This window comes from Lissotriton helveticus, chromosome 7 (assembly GCF_964261635.1).
Source record: "Lissotriton helveticus chromosome 7, aLisHel1.1, whole genome shotgun sequence".
Classification (NCBI taxonomy): domain Eukaryota; kingdom Metazoa; phylum Chordata; class Amphibia; order Caudata; family Salamandridae; genus Lissotriton; species Lissotriton helveticus.
The window spans coordinates 580,475,501-580,502,618 of record NC_136068.1 but is presented as its reverse complement, the minus strand read 5'-3'; the positions used below and the strand labels follow the sequence as shown (position 1 = coordinate 580,502,618).

Here is a 27,118-nt window from a genome sequence, read left to right as displayed (position 1 = left end):
CGCAGTGTTTGTGGACCACTATGAGGCCCTATACAAACCCACGTCCACCAGAATGAGGGAGGACTGTGTGGAATTACTCAGAGATATCAGGGTCGCATGCCTGTTTAGTGAGGATAACAAAGCGCTGGATGAGGAACTCACGACAGAGGACATAGCAAGGGCGTTAAAAGACCTACAATCAGGTAAAGCAGCCGGCCCTAATGGTATATCTGTGGAACTTTATAAGGGGGTTGACCTCGAAAGTGGCCCCACATATGTTAAACATGTACAATAAAGCTCTTAACCAAGGCGAGCTACCAATAGACGAGAGACTAGCGACAGTAGTGGTGATCCCGAAACCGGGGAAACCACCAGAGGATTGTGGATCTTACCGACCAATATCACTACTAAATGTGGAAGCTAAGGTACTAGCAAAAGTACTAGCTATAGGTTAAGTACAGTCGCCACCTCGGTGGTAAACCTAGATCAATCCAGGTTCATGCCACATAGGAGCACTAGACTCTACCTGCGGTGATTATATGGAGTGATGCACACTACTAAGACTAACCCATACGAGAATGCTTCACTACTGTCCTTAGATGCACGGATGGCATTCAATAATATAGAATGATCATACTTACAGGCAGTACTGGAAAGGTGTGGATTTGGACCCGGGTTTCCTACATGGGTACAACCCCTCTACGCAAATCCATTAGCGAGGGTTAAGGAAATTGTGGTGATATAGACGACACTACACCTTACAAAGGCACAAGGCAAGGATGCCCGCTCTCACCCATGCTGTTCGCATTAGCGCTGGAGCCCTTGGCAGCCTGGGTCAGAATAGACCCATTAATCTGGGGAATAAGTGGGGGTGGACACTGGGTGGAGAAGATATCCCTATATGCCGATGATATATTGCTATATGTCACCCACCCCAGGTCATCGATAAACCAAATTATTCACCTATTCCACCTATTCAGAACCTTTTCCGGATATAAAATCAACTGGAACAAATCCCTTCTGTACGTGTTGGCTAGGACGACCCCGATCTTGCCAAGCAGCGCAAGGTCCCTAGCAATTAGAGACACATTTAAGTATCTGGCCATTACAATATCAAAAGGAGATAATAAATTCATTGAAGATAACCTGCACCCCCAAATGGATAGACTACGCAGGGACGTGCAACATTGAAGGAAGCTACATTGATGGAACGAGCAGCCCTATTCAAGATGATGGCCCTGCCAGATTCCTATATGTGCTGCAAAACACTCTGTGTAAATTTACCCCCTAGTTTCTTTAAACAGATCGACGCAGAACTAAGGCTGCCACTGTGGTATGGAGGGCAGGCTAGAATAGCCTTACAAAAGTTACAATGCACTGTTTATGAGGGAGGGCTGGCAATTCTTGATATTAACGAGTGGGTATTTGCGGGGAGAGAGGAGCCAGCAAACAGAACTGACCATTATTAAATGGGAGAGGGAGGATACCTCGCCGCACTGTACCATCGGTGAACCTGCGCCGAATTGCCTACACAGACAACACTACATGTATTGAGGGAAGCCACCACATCTTTGGGTTGGAAAGATAAATTGACCGGGCGAACACTACTCTGGCACTCCGAACACCTACGGGAAGTGCGTCACCTAAAGAGCTTCCGATAATGGCAAACTATTGGGATTGAATATCTGGGTGACATATGGAGGGAGCATGCAATGATACATTTCGCGGACTTGAAAGTGGAATACCAAATGTCAGACAAAGAGCTCCTTCGATACTTGCAACTCAAATGCCCTGGGGAGACATGACCCTGAGCGGTAGCAATTGGCAGAGTATGCTCCACTGGAAGGTAGACTGCTCATAGACCCCATGCACAAGAAAGCTGTCTCACTGGTGTATAAATAAAATTAGGAATAACTTTCCCGACCCCCTCTGCATGGACAAAGGACCTAGGGACACTAGACGATGATGACTGGACAGAGGTGATACAGAGTTCCAAGGGAGGTTGCAATAAGGGCACGGTTTCTACTGATACAGCTACGTGTGCGCCATAGATCGTACGCCTCCAGAGTATTCCTACACTGGATAGGATGCAGCTGCACTGACCATTGTACAAGTGGCTTTGGGGAACTAGGCACCTTCTTCCACACCCTATGGGCATGGCCACAGATACAACAATACTGGAACAAAGCAGGACAAGTAATGTCAGAAGTTATAAGGGGGTGCCCTGCGTAGCCAAATGGCATATTACCTGTGTGTCGGAGAAGAGAAATGGCCAAAATACGACAAGACATGGCTCACGACAGCGGGCATTGTAGCCAAACGAGATATAGCAAGGGAGTGGGGTGCGAACCAACTGCTAAGTATTGTAATGGAAAGAAGACGGGTGCTGTAGCGCCAAAAATGTGGTGTTCCAGGGGAGGAGGTGCCCTAAAAAATGGGACAACATTTGGGGGAAATGGATGCAATTTAGAGGCCTGTGAATTAGTGGGGGGAGTTGCGCGTCAAGGGTATAATGTGCTGGAAATATTCTATATCAAAATGTACTGTGCCAAGACAGATATGTATGATATGATTTAAGCTGTACGTAACAAGGGACGGGGATGTGGAGATGATAACAATGTAAAAGTATGTCATTATATGTGATTAATGCACTGCCAGGTGCTGGTTATCTACTTAATAAAACAATTTTTTTTAAATGAATTATTGTTGCATGTGGTTCACTGCCTTTTTTAAAATTTAGAATGTAAGTTGTGAAGCATGTGAAACGATATTTGGAGTAAAATGAATTGTAATTGTTTCAGGCTGAAATCTTCAAGGGTACAGATGAAGGTTTCCGGCGAGCTTTGTCCACCACAATCCATCCATATTCATACAGTGCTGGGCAGATTCTCATCAGAGATGGAGAGATTAACCAAACACTTTACTTTGTAGAGCATGGGCTTCTTAAGGTAGGAGAAAAGTGGTCAGACCTTGAATTTATTCTGAGTGTTTGTTTCTGAGAAGCAATTTTGAATGCTGAGCAGGCTGAACCAGCATGGAAGCCTGTCCACATTCCGTGTTGCTGAAAGTACTATCAGGATGATGTTTCTCAAATTAAAGGTATAGCTCACTCCCAAAGTATACATAACTTGCAAAGATATTATATTAAAGTTCACTACAGTGTCAATAGTATCAGGGAGCATAGAAAAATGTGCCCCTGGCAGTAATTGAATAAGATACAGAGACAATGTTTTATCATGCTAATCGGTCATGTTTGTAAATGGTGTTGGCACATTTGTCAAGTGTTGTATAAAAGTACAATATTGACATTTTTAGGGCAGAGAGGTAATCCCTGGCAATTTGGTCTAAATGGTTGGACAGGGTAGGGCTCTTGTCCATTGTATAATTATTATTAGAATAACACCAGTGGAATTTTTGGGTAGAATCTTAATGTTTTGCATTTCCCTATATTCAGGAGGAAATTAGAAAGCCCTTGTTGCCCTTATGCACACATGTTGATTCAGTATTGTAACTTTCATAGATTCACATGCTTGAATCATTCCCCATCGTTGAGATGCGAGTCCACGGTACCTTATTAAAAGAAACGTCACAATAGACATAGAACATAGAGGTCCAAGGGGCACATGCATCAATGGAAATTGCATTCGCAAATGGTGCAAATCGCAAAATTCGTCCGTTTGCGAATGCAGTTCCCATTTTTGGGATGCATTATCATTTTTGGTATGTTCGCAATTTAAGAAATCGCAAAATTGCGATTTCTCAAATTGCGATTGCATTTAAGGAATCTCAAATTGAGATTCCTTAAATGCAATGCATCAAACTTTAAAAATTTGCGAATTCGCAAATAAGGGGTGCATTTACCATGAAGTTGACCTTCATGGTAATTTGCAAAAACTTTGAAAAATGCACTAAAGTGCATTTTTGAAAGTTTCATTTTACACACACACATGCCCTTGGGGCATGTGTGTGTGCAAAATGTACTTATGGGCAGATTTCAGGGGTGCAACAGGGTGTCCTTTGGACACCCCTGCACCCTTGAAATTGTATTCTTAATTTGCGAATTTGTAATGGTGAATCGCAAATTAAGAATGTCATTCCCATTCATTCCTATGGGCCTCTAGGCCCATAGGAATGAATGGGGTGGTATTCCTTAATTGCGATTCTCAATTAGAGAATCGCAATTAAGGAAATTTAGGGAATCGCTATTTTTTTTGCGATTTTTTGATGCATTGCATTTTGCAGTTCCTTAATTGCGATTCCTTATTTTTCGCAATTAAGGAATCGCAAAATGCAATATTGATGCATATGCCAGTTAGACCTTTTGTTTAGTAATATATCACTCGCTTAATAAAAAAGGACCAAGCTTAAAAGTCAACCAATTAGATTTTCAGATTTTCTACTGCTTGTTGTGCTAGGGAGTCTCCACTCAGTTTCTTCCAGTCACAACTACCTAAAAAAGATTTTTACAGTGTTATTGCTCTACATTAGTAGTTTTCCTCTAGATCGAACTGCACTCGGTCTTTTGGTGCTTCAAACTGGCTTCCAAAATGCCAGAGACAACAAAAAGGGCTCACAGATCCTATGGTACTTGTAAGAAGAAGAGGCTCCACATTGATGACCCTCATAAAGACTGTATTTACTGTCTCTATCCAGAGCACAGCACAAGTATGTCACATGTTTTCTAATAAGACTATAAAGGATAGAGAAGGACGTCTCCTTCTCTGGCTTCAGAAGCTCAAATCCAGAGACAACCCTCTCTAAGATGCAGAAAGCAACACGTCATCTATGCCCTCTTCTAAAACGCCTGTTAAATACTTTTAGAGATTATCCATTACCTCATTCCTCTTAGGAACCTTTAAAAAAAGGCGTCAAAAGTGTCTTCAGAGGGTGCTCATAAACACAGAAGCCCCTCCAAGTCGGCTCACAAATGTGCCTTTCCTCCACATAGAAAGAACACAATAAAATACATAAAATGCAACAAAAATAATAAAGTGACGGACATTTTAAATTCCTGTGATGTAAAATAACATGTAAAACAACTAGTAAAAAGTATACTGAGCATGTGTCGGAACTTTACTATATCAGGACATTTTCTGTAAAGCACACAAAATATTTGTCCTAAGTCTTTGATTGAGTATCAATATCCCATGGTGTCTAAATAAAGTAAACCAGAATTAATAAAGTGACATGTGCATCCTAAGTTCCTGTGACTTTTTTCTGTAAAGTACACAACATATGTCCTAAGTGAATTGCATAAGATGACACAAGCATTAAATGTTTACCATCTAGGCATGTTTAATATTCCTGACGCACAATTTAGACATGGGTCACCATGAAGTACAGGAGTCAAATAAAGTGACACATGCATTTAGTTTATCTCTGTACAGTGCTCCCTACTGTAGAATAAATCCATCATATATGGTAAAACATTGTGACGTGCATTGTATAGTAAGCCTATTGCTATCGGCTTGCATATCATCACACTTTCTGCAAAGTACCCATTATCTGGAAGCCAGACAAGATACACGGGGTGCTTCAAAAATGAATGCCCCCAGGGACGGACTGGGAACCAAAGTCGGCCCTGGCACACTGCTCGGCCGGCCCCCCTGTGGAGCAGGGGGGGTGCAGCCGAGCTCACATCTAGGGCCGAGTTAGGCCGATTGTACTTACAGGGGGTCGATATTGCCATCCCCCGGTTACAATAATAGCCCTCAGGGGCCCAAAACCGGCCCACACCCTGGTGGCCCACCAGGGAAATGCCCAGTGCCCGCTACGGCCAGTCCGGTGCTGAATGCCCCACATGCTACTTGGTCACAAATCAACTGCCAAGGGTTTTTTGATAAAGTGACCTGTGCATTAACAATTTTTTTTTAAATGGGAAGTGGGAAGGAGACAGTGGCAGTGTCCCCGACCCGCTTAGGCGATTTGACCTGACCTGGGCAGTAAGAGCTTGATAGCGCTTTTAAAAAAAATTACATTGAGCAGTGATATTGTGTATTTTAAATTGTGTTCTTTTTAAAATTCAATTCCCCCCTGCACCACACGCTATTACTGACTACCGGAGCCGCCTCCCTGACACTCCTCGTGGGGACCTGCAGGCACTTCCGGTTGGCCGGCACGAAGAGCGGTTAGCGCTCTAGTGATTGACTTCCTCTGGGCTATTTAGGCGGAGCAGGGGCGCATTTCGCTGTGGGAAGGAGACAGTGGCAGTGTCCCCGACCCGCTTAGGAGATTTGATTTGACCTGACCTGGGCAGTAAGAGCTTGATAGCGCTTTTTAAAAAAATTACATTGAGCAGTGATATTGTGTATTTTAAATTGTGTTCTTTTTAAAATTCAATTCCCCCCTGCACCACACGCCATTACTGACTACCGGAGCCGCCTCCCTGACACTCCTCGTGGGGACCTGCAGGCACTTCCGGTTGGCCGGCACGAAGAGCGGTTAGCGCTCTAGTGATTGACTTCCTCTGGGCTATTTAGGCGGAGCAGGGGTGCATTTCGCTGTGGGAAGGAGACAGTGGCAGTGTCCCCGACCCGCTTAGGCGATTTGACCTGACCTGGGCAGTAAGAGCTTGATAGCGCTTTTTAAAAAAATTACATTGAGCAGTGATATTGTGTATTTTAAATTGTGTTCTTTTTAAAATTCAATTCCCCCCTGCACCACACGCCATTACTGACTACCGGAGCCGCCTTCCTGACACTCCTCGTGGGGACCTGCAGGCACTTCCGGTTGGCCGGCACGAAGAGCGGTTAGCGCTCTAGTGATTGACTTCCTCTGGGCTATTTAGGCGGAGCAGGGGAGCATTTCGCTGTGGGAAGGAGACAGTGGCAGTGTCCCCGACCCGCTTAGGCGATTTGACCTGACCTGGGCAGTAAGAGCTTGATAGCGCTTTTAAAAAAAATTACATTGAGCAGTGATATTGTGCATTTTAAATTGTGTTTTTTTAAAAATTCAATTCCCCCCTGCACCACACGCCATTACTGACTACCGGAGCCACCTCCCTGACACTCCTCGTGGGGACCTGCAGGCACTTCCGGTTGGCCGGCACGAAGAGCGGTTAGCGCTCTAGTGATTGACTTCCTCTGGGCTATTTAGCCCTCGCAGTACCACGAGCGCGCAGCGATCGCGTGCAGCCCCGCCGAAGACCCGCCAAAGAGCTGCCCGTCTGCGCCCGTCCGCGACAGGACGTGGCGTAGGGGCCAGGGCCCATGTGTTATGGACCCTAACAATTCAGGTACTCGTTTTATTTCTTATTCCGCCAGTTCCTTGCGCCAGCTACAACCCACGAGTATTTGTGTTACACGATTATCCTGTAAGCTACTCGAGGGTTGCTTTTCATGTCGACAATGTCGTTATCAATCAATTGTGCCAATAAACAGCTCCCACGACAATGTAACTACATTAGCATCTCCTCTAGAACTTAAGTGTCTTCTCCTTAATGTACGGTCTCTTCCTAAACACCAACTTCAGATCTGGGATCTGATTTTCTCCCAGCAACCTGACATATGTTTTTTTACCGAAACGTGGATGAAACCCCATACTATAGCTGCAATAACATTAGGGGTCCCAGCAGGTTATAAAATCATACATGTGGATAGGCCAATTAAAACAGGAGGTGGATTAGCTATCATATTTAAAGACACCTTTAAGATAGCAATGTTAGAACAAAGCTCCACCCCTCTCCTGGAAATTATGGTATTTAAAATTAACCTAGCAAGCAATATCTCATGGAAGGGCGCACTAATATATCGCCCACCGGGACAGAATCCAGATTTTGCTCTGTCTCTTCTGGAATTACTGGCCCCCCATGTTAGAGCTAAGGAGGACTTCTTTCTCCTTGGTGATTTTAATGTACATATGGACAACCCTGAAGACCTTGAATCAATACAACTAACAGCAGATCTGTCCAATCTTGGACTAGAGATAAAAAACAGTGGGGCGACTCATATAGCGGGTCACACCCTTGACTCTATATTTTCCAACTGCACTAAAGTCAGGTGCCTCCCTGCCACAGAAATCCATTGGACAGACCACTTTTTGATTGAGTTCTATCTGGCAGGACCTACCAAACGACAACCCAGAACACCACCCCCTCCTATTTATCATCGCCAATGGCATAAAATATCAGTTGAAAATCTGCGTGAACATTGGCAACAACCTCAGTTCTCCGAAGTAGACTCAGCCGATGCGGCACTGGAAAAGTACAATAATTCTCTTAAACGAGCTATTGACACCCTCGCCCCGTTAAAACTTCATAAACAGTACCCTCCTACTAAACAAGAAAAGTGGTATACCCTTGACCTCAGGAAAGAAAAACAGAAATGTAGGAGGCTAGAAAAACCGTGGAGGAAATCTAAAAATGAGCAGGAAAGGAAAATGTTTTTAGAAGCTCAGTCAAATTACTATAGACATATAAAACTTGCAAGGAAAAACAATTTATCGCTACAACTAGATGAGGCGGGAAACTGTCCGAGGGAATTATTCAAAATCCTACTAAGTTTTGTAAAACCGTCAGCTAGTGAGAGCCCTGATGACGCCTCACAGACACTGTGCGATGAGATCTCCATGTTCTTTGAGGATAAGATAAATTTGATTTACAATAAAATCATTGCTTCTCAAGGCACAGAAACCTGGCCCTCCCCCCCATGTGTATCCTCTGTACTTACTAAAAACACCTTTCTTACTATTCCATCAGTCAGTGATTTAGATCTTCCACTCCTCATTAACCACATGAAAACTGGCTCCCCAAATGATCACCTTCCTGCTAAAATGGTGGCCCCTTTGATTTCCATCTTGGGACCCTCCATTCAGTCAGTTATGAATACCTCACTGGCGAAAGGACAAGTCCCGAGGGAATGGAAGATAGCGGCGGTAAACCCTATAAGGAATAAGGCGGCTTCCCCCTGGACAGATCTTTCCAACCTCCGGCCCATCTCCCTCCTACCCTACATCGGTAAAATGACAGAGAAGCACGTGAACACCCACCTATCGAATCACCTTGAAGCAGCAGAAGGCCTGGACCCTTCTCAATCTGGGTTCAGGCCAAACCACAGCACCGAATCGGCCCTACTAGAAGTGACCAATAACATCAGGATGACACTGGATAGTGGGGGGTCTACGATTCTGGTGCTGTTGGATCTGTCTGCTGCTTTCGATACGGTGTCGCACAAAGTGCTTCTCGACCGTTTGAGGGATGTAGGGCTGGGAGGTGCAGCCCTGACTTGGGTGGAAAGCTTCCTTTCCTGTCGCTCTCAAGAAGTCAGGCTGGGCTCCCATAAATCCACCTCCAGGGAGCTCACCAGGGGTGTGCCACAGGGCTCATGCCTTAGCCCCACATTATTTAATGTGTATGTGGCCCCCCTGGCCGACTTAGTGAGGCCATATGGGTTTACCCCGATATCCTACGCTGACGACACCCAGCTGCTGTTCCCCTTTAAAACTTTTTCACCTGCCCTGCAAAAATCTTTTGCAGAAGGCATGAGGGCCGTGTCGAGATGGATGGCCGAGAATTGCCTACAATGCAACGTGGGCAAAACGGAAGTTTTATTGTTCGGGGAGGCGGCAACATTATGGTCTGGGGAGTGGTGGCCCACAGAACTAGGACCAGTTCCTGTCCCTAAGAAGACTGTCAAAAACTTGGGGGTGTTATTCGATCAAGCCTTGACTTTTTTTTTTTTTTGTAAAAACCTTTAATGAGTTAATCAAAGCATGACAAGCGCCGGCCTACAACCACAGAGGCCGGCCGCAAACACAGGAATCAGATCAGGAGTCATGCACGTATATAAGACCAAATGATATCGACAATACAGATACAGCATGTGATTGTATATGCCTCAACGCAGCAGGATATCAAAGGTTTAATTTTAAAGTTATAAAGAAGCAGAAGTGACTGTACTATCGGTGGCGTCACACCACAACATGAAGTTAAGAAGAGATGGGGGGAGGTACCCCGCAGTGCAAACAAGTCCAGGTGATGAGCAATATGAACCTTGGGCACACTATGCCCGCCGAGGCTGACGAGGAATAAAAGACAATGTAATAGCAAGCGATTAGCGAGCACACCCTCCCGAAAACCCACCCTCCGGAGACACTAAGGTATAGGCTAGTATAGACGCCAAACAGAGAAAGAAAAAAAGATAAGGAGAGACAGCCAACCCTACTGTAAGGAAGGAAAACCCCTACCCAAAGAAAGAAGAAAGAAAGAAAGGGGACCATAGAACAAAACAAACTAAAATAACAAACCCCCCCAACACCCGCCACCCTGCACCCCTGTAATGGCTACGGCCTACCCCACTAACAGCGTGCCTGTCGCCCCGGAACACCCCAAAGAAGGGAAATAAAGAAAGCGGAGGAGGAGAAGAACAAACATACTCCCGGCCACCTATACCCCCCGCCATTAGCGACCTCCACAAAACATATTGTCCATTATTAAAAGCAAGTATTAAGCACCAATATGGGGAGGACCTCCACCAAAACCACCCGACTCCCAGTGAGATACACAGTACAGTCCCGGCATAGATCACAAAGCGTAGCTAACCCCAAAAGTCAAAGACAACCATGACAGTTCGGTTCTTCACGATAATCTACGTCGCCAAAGCCAGCAATTCCGCAGAAAGCGAAGCGTCCCAGATAGTACAAAGCAGTGGCATCGGATCTAGGGCAGGATACAAGATAAAGTCAGCCCTGACCAGTGCGATTCTTTATGAAAACCCATGCCACCCAAGCCACAGTATTCATGTGGTAATCGAAACGTCCATAGCAGTTCAAAGCAGCTGAATCGGACCGAGGACAGGATACAAGATGGCGGCATCCACAGGACCAACGGGGAAAGATGAAGGAGATAAGCAGACCTCTCCGACGGTCACCAAAGAGCTGTTCTTGGCGATCAAAACCTTCGGCAACGATGTTTCGCCGAGCAGGAGTCATACCGGGAAAGCTGACTACGGTCTTAGGTGCAACATTCACGAGGCCAAAATCCTCGACATGAGCTGAGTCAGGCTGCCGCGCGGGAACCTCAGAACAGTAGGCCAAATCTTCCACTGGAACCACAGAATGCTGGTCGTGTGTCGCAGCATCATCGCCCGGTCGCAAGCAGATATTTCCCAGCGTTTCTGACATTCGGTCATACGTGACTGTGAATTGGGAGTGGAGCGCCCTAATGGCGGCCATCACGGACCTCAACGATGGTGCGCCATCTGTCCTCTCCATCTCCCCCCCCCAAAGAGACGAAGCAGGATTCGAGCCCCAGACTCACTTCCGAGGCTCCAGGCACACACGAAGCCGATGGCAACAGCAGGCGCTCCCTCAGCTGGTGATCACGACACCTTCGCCGACCGCGGGGGCCCCCCCTTCAACACCGCCGTCCCCAGCAGGGTCTCCGGGCGAGCGGCCCCCGACCGCGGCGCACGATGCACACCCTGTGTCACGAGACCGAGTCCTCAGTGCCAGCTGTTAACTGGATTGCAGATCGGAGATGTAGAAAAAGTTCCGAGCACGGAAGACCGGTCGAAACACTGGTTCCACAGCCGCTGTTGATCAATTCCAGCCCGGATGGGCTAGAAATCGAGGTCCCGGCTTCAGCCCTGGAGTAGGCCAAAAATGGAACACGACATAACTCCGCCACCCAGTATGTTAGGGAGTCCGGGATTGCACCACCGGTATCAGGCGAGCTTCATACACACGGGAGTCCGGCGTAGGTAAAGGATAAATGACAGGATATGCGAGCTGCCGGCGGAGGTCAACGGAGCCGGGAGCTTAAGCAGCCATCTTGGATCGTAGCGTAGCTCCTCCCCTCAAGCCTTGACTTTTAAACATCATGTCAACCAAGTTGCTGGCACATGCTTTAGGGCCATCGGACTATTGAAAAGGGTGTTCCCCTATATACCTGATAGTCACAGGAAAACCCTAGTCCAGGCACTAGTGATCAGTAGATTGGACTACTGCAATGGCCTTCTATTGTCAGCTAATGAAGGCCAATTAAACAAATTACAAGTGGTCCAAAATACGGCGGCGAGGTTAGTCCTCAATGTTCCATCTAGAACTCCCTCCCGTCCTCTACTAGCCAAACTCCACTGGTTGCCAGTGCGGCAACGCACGAAGTTCAAAATTCTGTGTACCATTCATAGATGCCTGACAGGAAAGGGCCCCAAATATCTGACTAAAGCTTTTCAACCTTATGTTCCAGGCCGATCACTTCGATCGAGCAATCTCCATTTACTACAGGTCCCTAAAATAAAAAAATCTCGTCAGGGAGGCCGTGCTTTGGCACACACAGGACCTGCTCTCTGGAACTCCCTTCCCCTTAAACTCAAACTCATCACCAACCATTTATCCTTTCGTAAAACCCTCAAGACCCACCTTTTTACTATTAACTAATCAGCTTATGACTCACTACCTCTGTAAATGACCAGGCATGGGACAAATCTCCTTTTCCAGAACAAGCGCGGAGATACCCCTTCGGGGATTTATTCAGGCGCTATAAAAGCACATAAAATAAATAAATAAATAAAATAAAAATGGCAATTACAATTTGTCCATCCATGTACATGAGTACCATGTATGGAAGTTGAAATACAAACCTCAGTGCAGGGTGATACAGACTGTGAACCTTCTTGTCTGACACAGTAAGTCCCAGAGTTAACCTTTCTGTGTTTATTTTAGTGAGGATAATACATATCCCTCCTAGAACGTTTTGTAAAGTACACAATATTAAAACTCAGAGGGAGAGTGCAGATAGTTTGATGTCATATAATGCCTGCAATCAATCTATGTATACATTAGGTATATCTTGTTATGGCTGCCTACTTTACAGGTACATATAATTATAATCCTCCTTCCACTTGAAGAATTTCCAGTTTAAATGTTTTTGTGTCAAATGGGACCACCATTTATTAAAAGTGAGGATACCATCCCGGATAAAGGGAAAACAGTGTCAAAATACCTTGACAGATGCATTAATGTATCCATAACTTGAATATTTCAATTGATGAACATAACAAGTACGGGTATTCATGCGCTTATATAAGATGTTTCATTCATAAAGATATTCATAACTTGAATAATTTCAATTAATGATAAGAATCCCTATGCCGAAGGGGAAAAGTAGAGAGGGACTCATTTATGCTTCTAGTCAAGACACTGGACAGAGCAGAAGTAACAGTGTCAAAAAAAGTGACAAGATCAACAAATTATCCATGATTACAAAATGTTCAACTCATAGGGGCCGTTTAAGATGGCGGTCAGACAGCAACCAATGGTTTGTCAGTTGCGGTTCGACCGCCATCTGCTTTTGCGATCCGATCGACCCATTACAATGCATGCAATCAGAGGCTGCAGGAGGAGGGACCATCTGATGCTTTCTGACAAGCTTCTTTAGCCCGTCGGTGCATCGGAAAGAATGCATAATCCTTTAATGACAGTGGCTCTGCGGTCAAGGTTATGATGATGGTTTTCGACAGCTATTCCATGTCGGCCTTTCCTACAAGGAAAGGCTGTTGAAAAGCGAGATTGGGGGCCCCTAGTAGGGCTCCATTCCCCCCTGGCATTCTACAACAAGGCCTGGGGGGGACCTATGGTGCCCCCTAAACATCCCTGCAGTGTGACAGGCACTACACGGTGCAGGGATGTTCACAAACCTCCACATGTCATTGGAAGCTTGTGCTGTGGGCCTGCCGCACAAACTTCCATTGACAAATGGATTTTTTCGACTGCTCTATGGGCGTTAGCATCCAAATACTATGATTTGAATCGCCCGCCTAAGGTTGGGTGGTTTCCATTCCTCAACGGTGTTGGGCAGATGTAAGGCTGTCCAACATCTTAATAAACTCCATAGTTCTAATCCCATGTGAGCTCCCATTGTAACGATTCCAAATACAGGGTAACTTTAAACATTCATGTACATCATGAAGCCTCATCTTTAAAATCCGTTTTCAGAGATGCTTTTGGTTCAAATACTCAATATGTGAAAGACAGGAACTATTACAGATGCACATGTAATTCGACATCCACATTTACTCCCCATGGCACCTCTGTGCTCATGAGGATAATTCATTTAGACTCAGATCTTCTGAGGGTGAGTTTTCGATCACCTCATCTCAGTCCTTTGATGACATGGTGGATGCCATAGTATCGTAGATCTGATTTGTTGCCATCATGGTTTTCCCAACTATGTTTATGGCCTATGTAAAGTCCTGATTTGAAATAGCTCGGAAATGTTTTAGAATGCTGTTTGTTGATGTGCTGCCAATGTATCTTTTCCCACAGCTACTTTCCATATACCACATGCATTGTCGCGCAGTTAATCCTCTGCTTCATTACATATAATGTTCCATTGTGGAGCTGAATTGTAGTTTTATTCTGCCCAAATGAGCAAGCCTTACATTTTAGACAGCACCAGAACCCTTTTTGACTATTTGTGAGCTAGTCGGAATTATCAGCATTGCTGCTAATTATAAAGCTACTGGTGAGGTGATCCCCTATGGATGCAATTGTTTTATACATACCCATGTGGCAATATATTATTTAATGTCTCATCCATTTTTATTAGGATCCGATTTCCTTGTAGCATTTTTTGGCTTCATGGCTTGAAGCATTATTTATCCTTGATATATCTAATGTCTATTCCCTGATTTTCATTTCTTAGGATGGTTTTCTTAGGAATCAACAGTTCTCTTTGCCATTTCCAGGCCATCTTAAGTGAATCGCCCAGTATTGACTGCTGGTAATCTCTGGCCAAGAATCTTTTCCACATATCATCAGTCCGTGAAACAAATTCAGTGTCCTCAGAGCAGTTTTGTCTCACTTTGAGGAGTTCCTAAAATGGTATGCTCCATTTGAGTGCTTACGAATGTCCACTTTTAGCATTAAGCAGGTTATTAACAGCTTGTGGGCTTCCTGTGTGTCTAAGTGCATATTTTACCATTCTGATTGTAGACTCCTGTATCTAGATAGTTGATTTCAGTGGCACTAATCTTATGGGTGAATTTTAGTTTTTTGCAGATTATTTTCCAGCTATTTAAAGATATTTTCCAGATCATTTACACCTCCCTTCCCATTTTAGGAATACGTCATCAATAAACCACACCGATAAGATTACGTGTCCAAGATCTTCATGTTGTTGTCATTCCATATTGTTTTGGAATCCCACTACCCCATTGTAAGTTTGCCGTACGAGGGGGTAAAGGAAGTCCCAATTGCAGTCCCTCTAATCTGTAGATAGTAGTTGTTGTCTTGGATCATCTCTGTGTGTTCCAGAAGGCTAATGGACCTAGAACTTGGACAGTACTTGGAAAGTACCTGCAGGCATTCAACAAGTTGTATGTTCTATGGATGTATATAGCAAAGCAACATCAATAGTTGCCATGAGGTGTCCCTTCTTCCAGGGAATCTTGTTGAGTTGGTTAGGAAATCCAATGAGTACCTGAGGTATCAGTGTTGCATAGGTACATATCAAAAGAGGAAAATGTCCGCAAATCTGGGGGCGTTTTCTAGCAGAGATTCTACAGCAGTGACTATAAGTCTACCAGGTGGATTGATTGTGTCCTTGTGTACTTTGACAAAAGATCTATGGTATGTCTGATCAGATGGTCATTTTTTAAGTAGCCATACTCTTCATCATCTAGTTATGTTTGTTGTGCCACTCCTTCAATTTCTGATGGTAGACTTTAGCATGTTCATCTGTTGTATCTCTGCTCAATTGTTCATAGTTTTCTTTGTCATTGATTTGTCTTTTGGCTTTTTTAATGTATTGGGAGCGATCCAGTTGGCAGTTGAGCACAGAACTTGGATTTCAGCTTGCATTTGCATGTTATGGTAGCATCCATTGGGATCCCCAGTGTGCCGCAGAATTCTATATATGAGAGACTTCTCCTCTCTGGACAATCATTTATTCCTAACGATTTTCCTTCCAGTTCTGAAAGTGCTTTATGATGGCTCATATCTGCTGGTGTGAGTAGGAATATTTCCGGTCTCATCACCATCTTTGCTTTCTTATTTCTAGTAGCAAACACATTTTTAAATTTAAGCATTTGCAAAAGATATACAAGCCTATCCTTGCATTTGGTAAATTCATATGAGTAGCAGGACAAAATGTTAGACCTTTATTTAATAGATTGAAGTGCCGGTCTTCTTATTTTCTCGAGGAGAGGTTAAAGATAAGCTATTTATCAAATGTAATCATTCCTTTTGGTGCTTCCTCTTTTGCCCCTTCCTCTTCCTCCTCCTGGTTCACTTGAGTTTGTGCTTGTCTTGCTATATTGTCCTCTGCCTCTCCTTTTCTGCATCTGTTACAGACAGATTCCCCCTGAGAAGTCCAGTTTTTATGTTCCCACAATGGGGTTCTCGTCCCCCGAACTCACTCTGGACCTTTCCAAACTAGATAATGTTGCTTGCAAGGACTTTGTTCATTGTTTGTCTTTTGTGCAAGGAATAAAATCTCCTTACAAAGGTGTAAACTCTGTCTGTGACATAGTCCACTCTATCCGATAGAATTTTAAAACTTTTTTTATTGTAATTCCTTTGCACTTTTTTCTACATTCTTTTCTATTTCGCATAATGCTTTTATTATTTCCTCTTTGGATTTCACTGGTTCCAAGGCTTGCTATATCTCTTTCATTCTTGGTGCTGTTTTTGCAAGTTTACGTTCCGCATGAATAATTAGTCTGTTCATAAGCTTCATTGAACATTCCACCGTGTTATGCTGCTGATACTATTTTAACAAGTCAGGGTCCATATCATTGAGGGTAGGCAAGACAAAAATCCTGAGCCCTCTTGGGATTTGTGCACACTCGATATATTTCTTCAATGTGGCCATCTCACACCATTTCTTCACTTCCATTATTTGCGCTTGCTCTAAATCTTAGATCAGTTTACTTAGTGTGGGATCCTGGTCCCTCAGTGTAGTGATTTATTGCAGTGTCATTTTCATCTCCAAATTTTGTTCTGAAAGCTTCCTCGCGTTTAGTAAACCTTATGAGCCATGAGAGCAGTTTAGTGGTTTGTATCCTTTCTCAAATTGCACAACTTGCACCAATATATTGGCTCCTTTTAGAAAATAACAGATATATATATATATATATATATATATATATATATATATATATATATATATATATATATATATATATATATATATATATATATATATATATATATATATTCACTGAAAAAACCATAGGTTTCACAAACGTTATAGTTAGGAATTAGCATTTAAAAAACCTTTGAAATTCACTGAAAAGCCATAGGTTTCATTCTCGTTATAGTTAGGAATTAGCATTTAAAAAACCTTTGAAATTCACTGAAAAAACCATAGGTTTCACACCAGTTATAGTTAGCTGAACATTTTACTCATACAAAAGTTATAGTTAGTTGGACTCACTATAACTCGCGCGCCCGCAATCCACTGCTGATGATGTCACATATTACATCATTCATGACATGGTCAGCGACATCACCGATGACATCACTGATGACATCTCAAATGACATCACTGATGACATCACTGATGACATCTCAAATGACATCACTGATGACATCATCCAGTTTAATGTGTGTTTCTGAAAAGTAAAAATATGTTTTATATATTGAAGAATGAGTGGATGTATGAGTGTCTGGATGAAGGATGTAGTAGGTGTGTGACTGCCTGTATGAGTGAGTGATTAAATGTGTCTTACTGAATGCATTGGTTAGTGACTAAACTGTCTGAATGTGTGCATCAGTATGTCTGTTGTTGTGTAAGCTGCTGCATGTGTTGATCAGTAGCTATATGAGTGGTTATATGGGTTATCGATTGGGTGCCCAAATATTTGTATGTGAGGGTGAGTGTGTGTGTGGGTGGCTGGAAGGTGTGTGACTCTGTGCATATATATGTGTGAGCAGTTGATTCACTTGGTATGTGGATTCAAGAGTGCATGTGGTAAGAGCTGTATGGGTGGTTGACTGTGTGCATGGGTGTGTTGGTGAGTGAATGGCTATCTCAGTGCTCCATGTCCAAGTAAGTACATATATAAAACACAGTGCATGTGAGAGTTGGCATATATAAATGACTATACATGATTGCCTGTGATTGCGTAAGTGACTGTATGGATCAAAGTGTACTTGTATCAGTGATTGTAAAAGAGAGTAAGTATGTGTTAGTATATGTTTGAATAAGTAAGGTTTAGTGTGTAAGTGTGTGTAGTTGAGGAAATGGGAGTGTGATTGATTCTTTGCATAACTGACTAGGTGTGTGAGTAACTCTGTGGATGAATGTCAGCGTGTGAGTGTCTGTATAGGTGTATGAGTGGATATGATAGTGTTGTATTGATGAGTGACTGTATGTATGAGTGATTGTATGTGTGAATGAGTGGATGTGTGTGTAGACCTAGAAATCAATGAGTGCGTATGTAGTTACTGGTATTGGTGTGTCAATAATTTCCGGAATGGTAGCTTGTATTTAACACTGGGTGTAGCAAAGGTTAGATTAGAGTGTGAGGAGGTGCATCGTATTATCACATGGATGATGTCATTTGAGATGTCATCAGTGATGTATTCAGTGATGTCATTTGAGATGTCATCAGTGATGTCATCAGTGATGTCACTGACCATGTCATGAATGATGTAATATGTGACATCATCAGCAGTGGATTGCGGGCGCGCGAGTTATAGTGAGTCCAACTAACTATAACGTGGGAATTTCAATGGTTTTGTATGAGTAAAATGTTCAGCTAACTATAACTGGTGTGAAACCTATGGTTTTTTCAGTGAATTTCAAAGGTTTTTTAAATGCTAATTCCTAACTATAACGAGTGTGAAACCTATGGTTTTTACAGTGAATTTCAAAGGTTTTTTAAATGCTAATTCCTAACTATAACGTTTGTGAAACTTATGTTTTTTTCAGTGAATTTCATAGTTTTTTTAAAAGCTAATTCTTTTGTATATCGACTTTGTAACCTACGATTTTTTTTATTAGCTGTTTTTTACAACTATTAATTATATTTTTAAAAAAAAATTATTTGTTCAATGTATATATATTTTTTTAATCTTTTTTTCCTGGTGCGCTCAGGGTGCGCGCACCGGTAAGCTTACCCGTATCATTTTGACTTGGAGCGCTCAGGGTGCGCGCACCGGTAAGCTCTCCCAAGAGCGCAGCGAGAGCGCTATTTCTGCGTTCGTAAAAAAAAAATATGTATGAAAACAAAATAATAATACAAGACATTCAGTACCATACTTATAAAAGCAGTATTTTTGATTTTCCGAATGAAAATGATTTTGCATTTCCGTAAAGCTACCAAAACGTCACTCTGGCGCGCCACGTAAGCACCCCCGGAAGCGCCTACGTTCGCGCCGCGTAAGCGGCCCCGGACGCGCTCCGGTGCGCGTAGCGTAAGCGCGTCAAGTCATGTGACCTTAAAATAACAATTTTCATTGGTTGCTAACAGTTTTTTTTTCAAAGAATGAAAACCCCACCCTTTTCCTTCACTTCTTCTTTCACTTTGGTCAGAGCAAGACCTCTTTTCTTCTCTGCCTATAATCTGTGGATACAATAGCTGCCAGAGCATCCAGCAGCAGTGAGGAGTCAGATGGTTTTATAGATGAAGAGCCTCCTCAGCCGAAGGTGAAAGAACATTTCATCTGGAAATTTTTTGATATACCTGAGGGACTTAAAAAAGTAAATGCTCCAGAGGTGGAGTGTAAGATCTGCCATACTGTACTTTCCCGAGGAGACCCCAGAAGGAAGTACCGTTTTGGTAATTCTACTATGATTCGGCACGTCCAGAGGAGGCACCCCAGAACTATGCCCGGGAGAGTGTCAGGACTCTGGCACGAGAGGCTCCCAGGGATGGTGCCTCTACTTCAACTGGAGGAGCAACTGCATCGGTGAGGGGGCGACCAGAGCAGCTGATCCCAAATATTCAGCCTGCTTTTAATGACGTGTCAATCAAATGCAAACATTGTGATGCACTACTTTTGTACGGGGAACAAAGTATTATGATCATTACTCGAGCAATAGAGAACCACCGCTGCCGTCCCCAGCCCTAATTTTGATTTTGATTTTTTGCTCCTGTTGAGCAGTTTGCCATTCCCTGTTTTTGTTTTTGTTGAGAAAAAAAAGAAGAAAAAAAAGTTCTTTTTAGAACTACCTTCAATTCTCAAAAAAGAGCTGTATTCTTAAAAAAATGAAAAAGAGTAACTGAAGTGGAGTGCAGTGAGAGAGGAGAGGAAAATGAGTGAGAAACCAAAGAAAGGGACGAGAGGGGAAGGGAAGTGAAGAAGGGGGACTGAAAGAAGGTGAGTGTGGGGAAGGAGAGTGAGGAGAAGGAGAGTGAACATGGGGAATGTGGATAAGTGAAGAAAATATAGTAAAGGAACGGGGGTGTGGAAGGGTAAGAAAAGAGCAGTAATGTTTAGGAAAGAGTGGAGATACAGACAGGATAAAGACAAGTGAGTGTGAGACAAGGTGAGTAAGGGAGTGAAGAGACAGAGAAAGTGAATGAGAGTAGAAGACTGAGGGCCTCATTTATGAGGCCATGCGTCACTTTTACACCGCCGGTGCGTCACTTTTTGTGACGCACCAGTGGTGTAAAAATTGCACCTTGTTGAGTCATATTTACGAAGTGAAGCATCTAGGTAGATGCGTCACTTTGTAAACCCCTGCGCCACATTATACCTGCGCCAGGTATAATGTATGCAAAGGGGGCGTATTGACGCAAGGAAGGGTCGTAGAAGTGACGTAGTGAATTCTATGAGATTTCACTGTGTCACTTTTAGGACGCCGTTGCGTCAAAATCTTGCGCTTGCCTCACAGCAGGCGTAAGACTGACGCAGGCCCTTTCACATGGGGCTTGCCCCATGTGAAAGGATGCATTGCTGGAGTTGTGTCACTTTTGTGACACACTCCAGCAATGCGTCACTTTTGCACTTACAGATACGTCAGAAATACTGACGTATCTGTAACTCCTTGCGACATGATGCGTCATACATTAAATATAATAAGGAGTAAAGAAAGGGAAGTGAGAGGAAGGAAAATAAAGGAGAAGGTCTGAAAGAAGGTGAGTGTGGGTGTATGGCTGAGTTATAGGGAGTGAGCGTGACAGAAGAGGAGTGAGAGACTAAAGGGACGGAGAGAATGAGGCTAACAGAAAGAGAATGAGGGAAGGGGAGTGTAGAAGTAAGAGGACAGAGGGAGTAAGAGAAGGAATTAGTGAAGTGGAGTAAGGAGAGTAAGGGAAGGGAAAACAGTGAAAGAGAGAAGGATGGGAAGAGAGAGGAAGGAAAGTAAAAGGGAAGGTCTGAAAGAAGATGAGTGTGAGAGTATGGCTCAGTAATAGGGAGTGAGCATGATAGAAGAGGAGTGAGAGACTAAGAGGACGGAGAGAATGGGGGTAACAGAGAGAGAGTGAGAAAAGGGGAGTGAGTAAGTTAGAGGGCAGAGGGATTGACAGAAGCAGTTTCTGAAGTGCAGTAAGGGGAGTAAGGGAAGGGAAAAGAGTGAAGGAGTGAAGGATGGGAAAAGAGAGGAAGGAAAGTAAAGGAGAAGGTCTGAAAGAAGGTGAGTTTATGAGTATGGATGAGTTATAGGGAGTGAGCGTGATAGAAGAGGAGTGAGAGACTAAGGGGTCAGAGAGAATGAGGCTAACAGAGAGAGAAAGAGGGAAGGGCAGTGTAGAACTAAGAGGACAGAGGGAGTAAGAGAAGGAGTTAGTGAAGTGGAGTAAGGAGAGTAAGGGAAGAAAAAAGAGTGAAGGAGCAAAAGAAGGAAAGAGACAGGAAGGAAAGTAAAGGTTAAGGTCTGAAAGAAGGTGAGTGTGGGAGTGTGGCTGAGTTATAGGGAGTGAGCGTAACAGAAGAGGAGTGAGAGACTAAAGGGACGAAGAGAATGAGGCTAACAGAGAGAGAATGAGGGAAGGGGAGTGTAGAAGTAAGAGGACAGACGGAGTAAGAGAAGGAATTAGTGAAGTGGAGTAAGGAGAGTAAGGGAAGGGAAAACAGTGAAGGTCTGAAAGAAGGTGAGTGTGGGAGTATGGCTCAGTTATAGGGAGTGAGTGTGATAGAAGAGGAGTGAGAGACTAAGAGGACGTAGAGAATGGGGGTGACATAGAGAGAGTAAGAGAAGGGGAGTGAGTAAGTTAGAGGACAGAGGGATTGAGAGAAGGAGTTACTGAAATGGAGTTAGGGGAGTAAGGGAAGGGAAAAGAGTGAAGGAGTGAAGGATGGGAAGACAGAGGAAGGAAAGTAAAGGAAAATGTCTGAAAGAGGTGAGTGTAGGAGTATGGCTGAGTTATAGGGAGTGAGCGTGATAGAAAAGGAGTGAGAGACTAAGGGGACAGAGAATGAGGCTAACAGAGAGAGAATGATGGAAGGGGTGTGTAGAAGTAAGAGGACAGAAGGAGTAAGAGAATGAGTTAATGAAGTGGAGTAAGAAACTGCACATTTTAATTGGTTGTACTTTTGAACACTTTGAAAGTCACATAACATTCACCCATCCCCCCCAGTGCTCATTCCCCTGTTACCATGGTAACTCCCTCCTCACACAGCACACAGTTCAGAGGTTCATCATACTATGTTGCAAAAAAAAAGCAGCAAGGGTGTTTGACCACTGAATGTACCAGCTAATCATGTGCAATGTTTCTTGAAATGACTTGTCCTCAACCACTGAAATGACTTGTTTCGAAAAACAAAAGCATGCACCCTAGTTTTCAGTGGAGAATGTTAAGAAAGCACCAATCATTTTTTGTTTTTCAAGTGCACTGAATCTCAACCACTTTCTTACATAACTCCTACTTTCAAACTGCCATTTGATTTCCACAACTCATCTGAATACAAGCACATCTACCTTCAAGATGCCAAAAGTCTGGTTTGTGGGTCATAGCTTTGTCCACTGGAGTGAAAAATACGCAGCTAACAGAGGTATTTACAACCTTGATTTACCAAATGTGGACATTGTATGTATTGGACAGAGAGGATTGAGGAGTCACCAATTGATATCATTGGTAAAATCCTTTATGCATTTACCACACCCTGACCTTATAATTGTGCACTGTGGTGGCAATGACCTGGGCACTTTAACTGGGGTAGGTCTGGAAATGCTTTTAAAGGACATCTTTGGGCAATTGATGTCACTTTTCCCAAAAACTGCCTTGGTATTTTCTAATATATGCCAAAGGCAAAAATGGAACTGGTCCAACCAATTTTGTCCACAGATTGAGAAAGCAAGGAAACATGTGAATAAATCTTTTTCTGCTTTCCTCAGAGACTATGGTATGGGTTCCATTTACCACAACAACTTGCGTTACAACATGCAAGACATCTATAGGAGACATGGTGTGCATTTTACAGATGAGGGGAATAGAGTTTTCCTCTTGAATATAAGACTCTGCATTGGTACCTACTTGTAGGTACAAAAAACACCCACATAACACAACAGCTCTTTTCAGAGCTACCCTACCTCTAAGCACTCTAAATTATTTTTTACTATTATTTTTTACACTGTTTTTCCCTGTGGTGCGCTCAGGGTGCGCGTACCGGAGCACGCACCTGGGAACGCACCCAGCGCTTACCCTGCTAAAATTAAAAAAAAATATATATTTTTTTTTTGCCCTTCAGGGTCCTTCTATGCCCCCCTCAGAAAACCTAGGAGGTCAGGATGTGTTTACTCTGCCTCCTTTTAATTATATCCCCCTTTCTTTTTCACCCAAGATGGCGGACTCTCCGGGCTGTTTAGAATGTTGACAGACACCCGACAGTCAATCAGCTTTCCGCTCGCGCACTCCCGTAGCGCACCGGGTGCGCTCCCCGGTACGCGCACCTGTGAGCGCTCGTTAAGCGCTTATAGATATATATGTGTTTTCGAAGTTAATTTTCAAAAAAACCACTAGAGCAATTTTCACCAAAGATAGCAAAGGCACATCTGCGTACCAGTCCCTACAATTTTGCCAAGTTTGGCGTAATTCCGTTTAGCGGTTCGGGCTGTAGACTTGTCAGACCGTCCTATGGATATTAACATGGGACCCCCCTTTTTTCTCAGCCCCCACTTCACGAATCCCCCCGAAACTTCCAGGGAAGGAGCGGAGCGGAGCTGGCCAAAATTTTGGAAAATTACACACAAATTCCTCAAGCGGCGCCAGAGTTATTCCCAATAGAATGTTGCGGATTTCCTTTGGTAGCCAATCCTAACTATAACTATCTACTGGCAACCGCCAGTAGGTAATATATATATATATATATATATATATATATATATATATATATATATATATATATATATAAATATATGTACGCTCGCGTGTAAAGACACAACCACACTCACAGGGAGACTCTTGAACTCACCTTTATTTGCCACAGCTTGCTTGAATAGCTTAAGGAGTTTCAAGAGATTGTGATTCAAGTCCCATTTCGCCGTGGTGTTCCTGACGCGTTTCGAAGGCTCCCGCCTTCTCTTCAGAGGAAAGGGCGAATTCATGATGGGAATGCAGGTACCAGCCCTGTTTATGACCATGGCACGCCCCTCGATGGGCAGTCCAAATGTCCCAGTGCCTGATGGGACTGGTAGTCCTGTAATGTCTTGGCGTCCCATCTGTGGACAAAAGCGGACGAGTGGTCTCCCCTCGCCATCCAGGCCTCATCACGGTAATGGAGTAGGAGACGGATAGATACCCGTCAAACTAACAAGCTGGATGCTTGCCCTGGCCGGCTCCTACCGTGAGGCTGCGTGGCGGTGCTCAGCGTGTGTGCAGGGTCGCTGCTAGCTCGATTCCATCATGGCGCTGCTGCACTCTTCTGGCGGGTGCAGTAACAGAATGGTGATGGTTCCATCCTAATTATGTACGCTCGCGTGTAAAGACACAACCACACTCACGGGGAGACTCTTGAACTCGCCTTTATTTGCCACAGCTTGCTTGAATAGCTTAAGGAGTTTCAAGAGATTGTGATTCAAGTCCCATTTCGCCGTGGTGTTCCTGACGCGTTTCGAAGGCTCCCGCCTTCTCTTCAGAGGAAAGGGCGAATTCATGATGGGAATGCAGGTACCAGCCCTGTTTATGACCATGGCACGCCCCTGGATGGGCAGTCCAAATGTCCCAGTGCCTGATGGGACTGGTAGTCCTGTAATGTCTTGGCGTCCCATCTGTGGACAAAAGCGGACGAGTGGTCTCCCCTCGCCAACCAGGCGACATCACGGTAATGGAGTAGGAGACGGATAGATACCCGTCAAACTAACAAGCTGGATGCTTGCCCTGGCCGGCTCCTACCGTGAGGCTGCGTGGCGGTGCTCAGCGTGTGTGCAGGGTCGCTGCTAGCTCGATTCCATCATGGCGCTGCTGCACTCTTCTGGCGGGTGCAGTAACAGAATGGTGATGGTTCCATCCTAATTATGTACGCTCGCGTGTAAAGACACAACCACACTCACGGGGAGACTCTTGAACTCGCCTTTATTTGCCCCAGCTTGCTTGAATAGCTTAAGGAGTTTCAAGAGATTGTGATTCAAGTCCCATTTCGCCGTGGTGTTCCTGACGCGTTTCGAAGGCTCCCGCCTTCTCTTCAGAGGAAAGGGCGAATTCATGATGGGAATGCAGGTACCAGCCCTGTTTATGACCATGGCACGCCCCTGGATGGGCAGTCCAAATGTCCCAGTGCCTGATGGGACTGGTAGTCCTGTAATGTCTTGGCGTCCCATCTGTGGACAAAAGCGGACGAGTGGTCTCCCCTCGCCAACCAGGCGACATCACGGTAATGGAGTAGGAGACGGATAGATACCCGTCAAACTAACAAGCTGGATGCTTGCCCTGGCCGGATCCTACCATGAGGCTGCGTGGCGGTGCTCAGCGTGTGTGCAGGGTCGCTGCTAGCCCGATTCCCTCATGGCGCTGCTGCACTCTTCTGGCGGGTGCAGTAACAGAATGGTGATGGTTCCATCCTAATTATGTACGCTCGCGTGTAAAGACACAACCACACTCACGGGGAGACTCTTGAACTCGCCTTTATTTGCCACAGCTTGCCTGAATAGCTTAAGGAGTTTCAAGAGATTGTGATTCAAGTCCCATTTCGCCGTGGTGTTCCTGACACGTTTCGAAGGCTCCCGCCTTCTCTTCAGAGGAAAGGGCGAATTCATGATGGGAATGCAGGTACCAGCCCTGTTTATGACCATGGCACGCCCCTGGATGGGCAGTCCAAATGTCCCAGTGCCTGATGGGACTGGTAGTCCTGTAATGTCTTGGCGTCCCATCTGTGGACAAAAGCGGACGAGTGGTCTCCCCTCGCCAACCAGGCGACATCACGGTAATGGAGTAGGAGACGGATAGATACCCGTCAAACATACAAGCTGGATGCTTGCCCTGGCCGGCTCCTACCGTGAGGCTGCGTGGCGGTGCTCAGCGTGTGTGCAGGGTCGCTGCTGGCTCGATTCCATCATGGCGCTGCTGCACTCTTCTGGCGGGTGCAGTAACAGAATGGTGATGGTTCCATCCTAATTATGTACGCTCGCGTGTAAAGACACAACCACACTCACGGGGAGACTCTTGAACTCGCCTTTATTTGCCACAGCTTGCTTGAATAGCTTAAGGAGTTTCAAGAGATTGTGATTCAAGTCCCATTTCGCCGTGGTGTTCCCGACGCGTTTTGAAGGCTCCCGCCTTCTCTTCAGTAAACGTAATTTTGGAAAACTCCAAGCCACTATCACGGCGGGCAGCACGGCAGGGACGCCACTCCCATAAATCCCAACAAAGTCCAGTACGCGAGAAAATAAAACTCACTGGTGCCGTGGCCTTATTATCAACAGAATGTATTATGCCGCACCTGTGCCCCAACGCGATTCGCAGTTAACCTCACTGCTTGTTCACGTGAACAAGCAGTGAGGTTAACTGCAAAACGCGTTGGGGCACCCGTTGCTGCAAAATAAATACCGTTGATAATGAGGCCACGGCACCAGTGAGTTTTATTTTCTCGCGTACTGGACTTTGTTGGGATGTATATATATATATATATATATATATATATATATATATATATATATATGTTCGAAAGGGCTCCCCACTGCAAGTACAATCCCAGGAACCACACAAAGACTCGCACTCCAGGGTCCGTGTAAGAAAATGCGTTTATTGGCGACGCATTTCGACCAGGCGGTCTTCTTCGTTAGCCAGCCACACCTATATATATATGCACCACG

General features: G+C 44.5%; 1 protein-coding gene across 8 annotated transcripts in view; it reads left to right on the top strand.

The window, feature by feature from the left end:
• Window positions 1–27,118, top strand: part of LOC144768773 (uncharacterized) — a 9,320,023-nt gene that overhangs the window by 2,312,098 nt on the left and 6,980,807 nt on the right. For all 8 annotated transcript variants that reach the window (XM_078652700.1, XM_078652694.1, XM_078652695.1 and 5 more), the window contains one exon: window positions 2,781–2,927. In XM_078652700.1, the coding sequence (XP_078508826.1) occupies window positions 2,781–2,927 (147 nt within the window). The remainder of the gene's footprint in view (window positions 1–2,780; window positions 2,928–27,118) is intronic.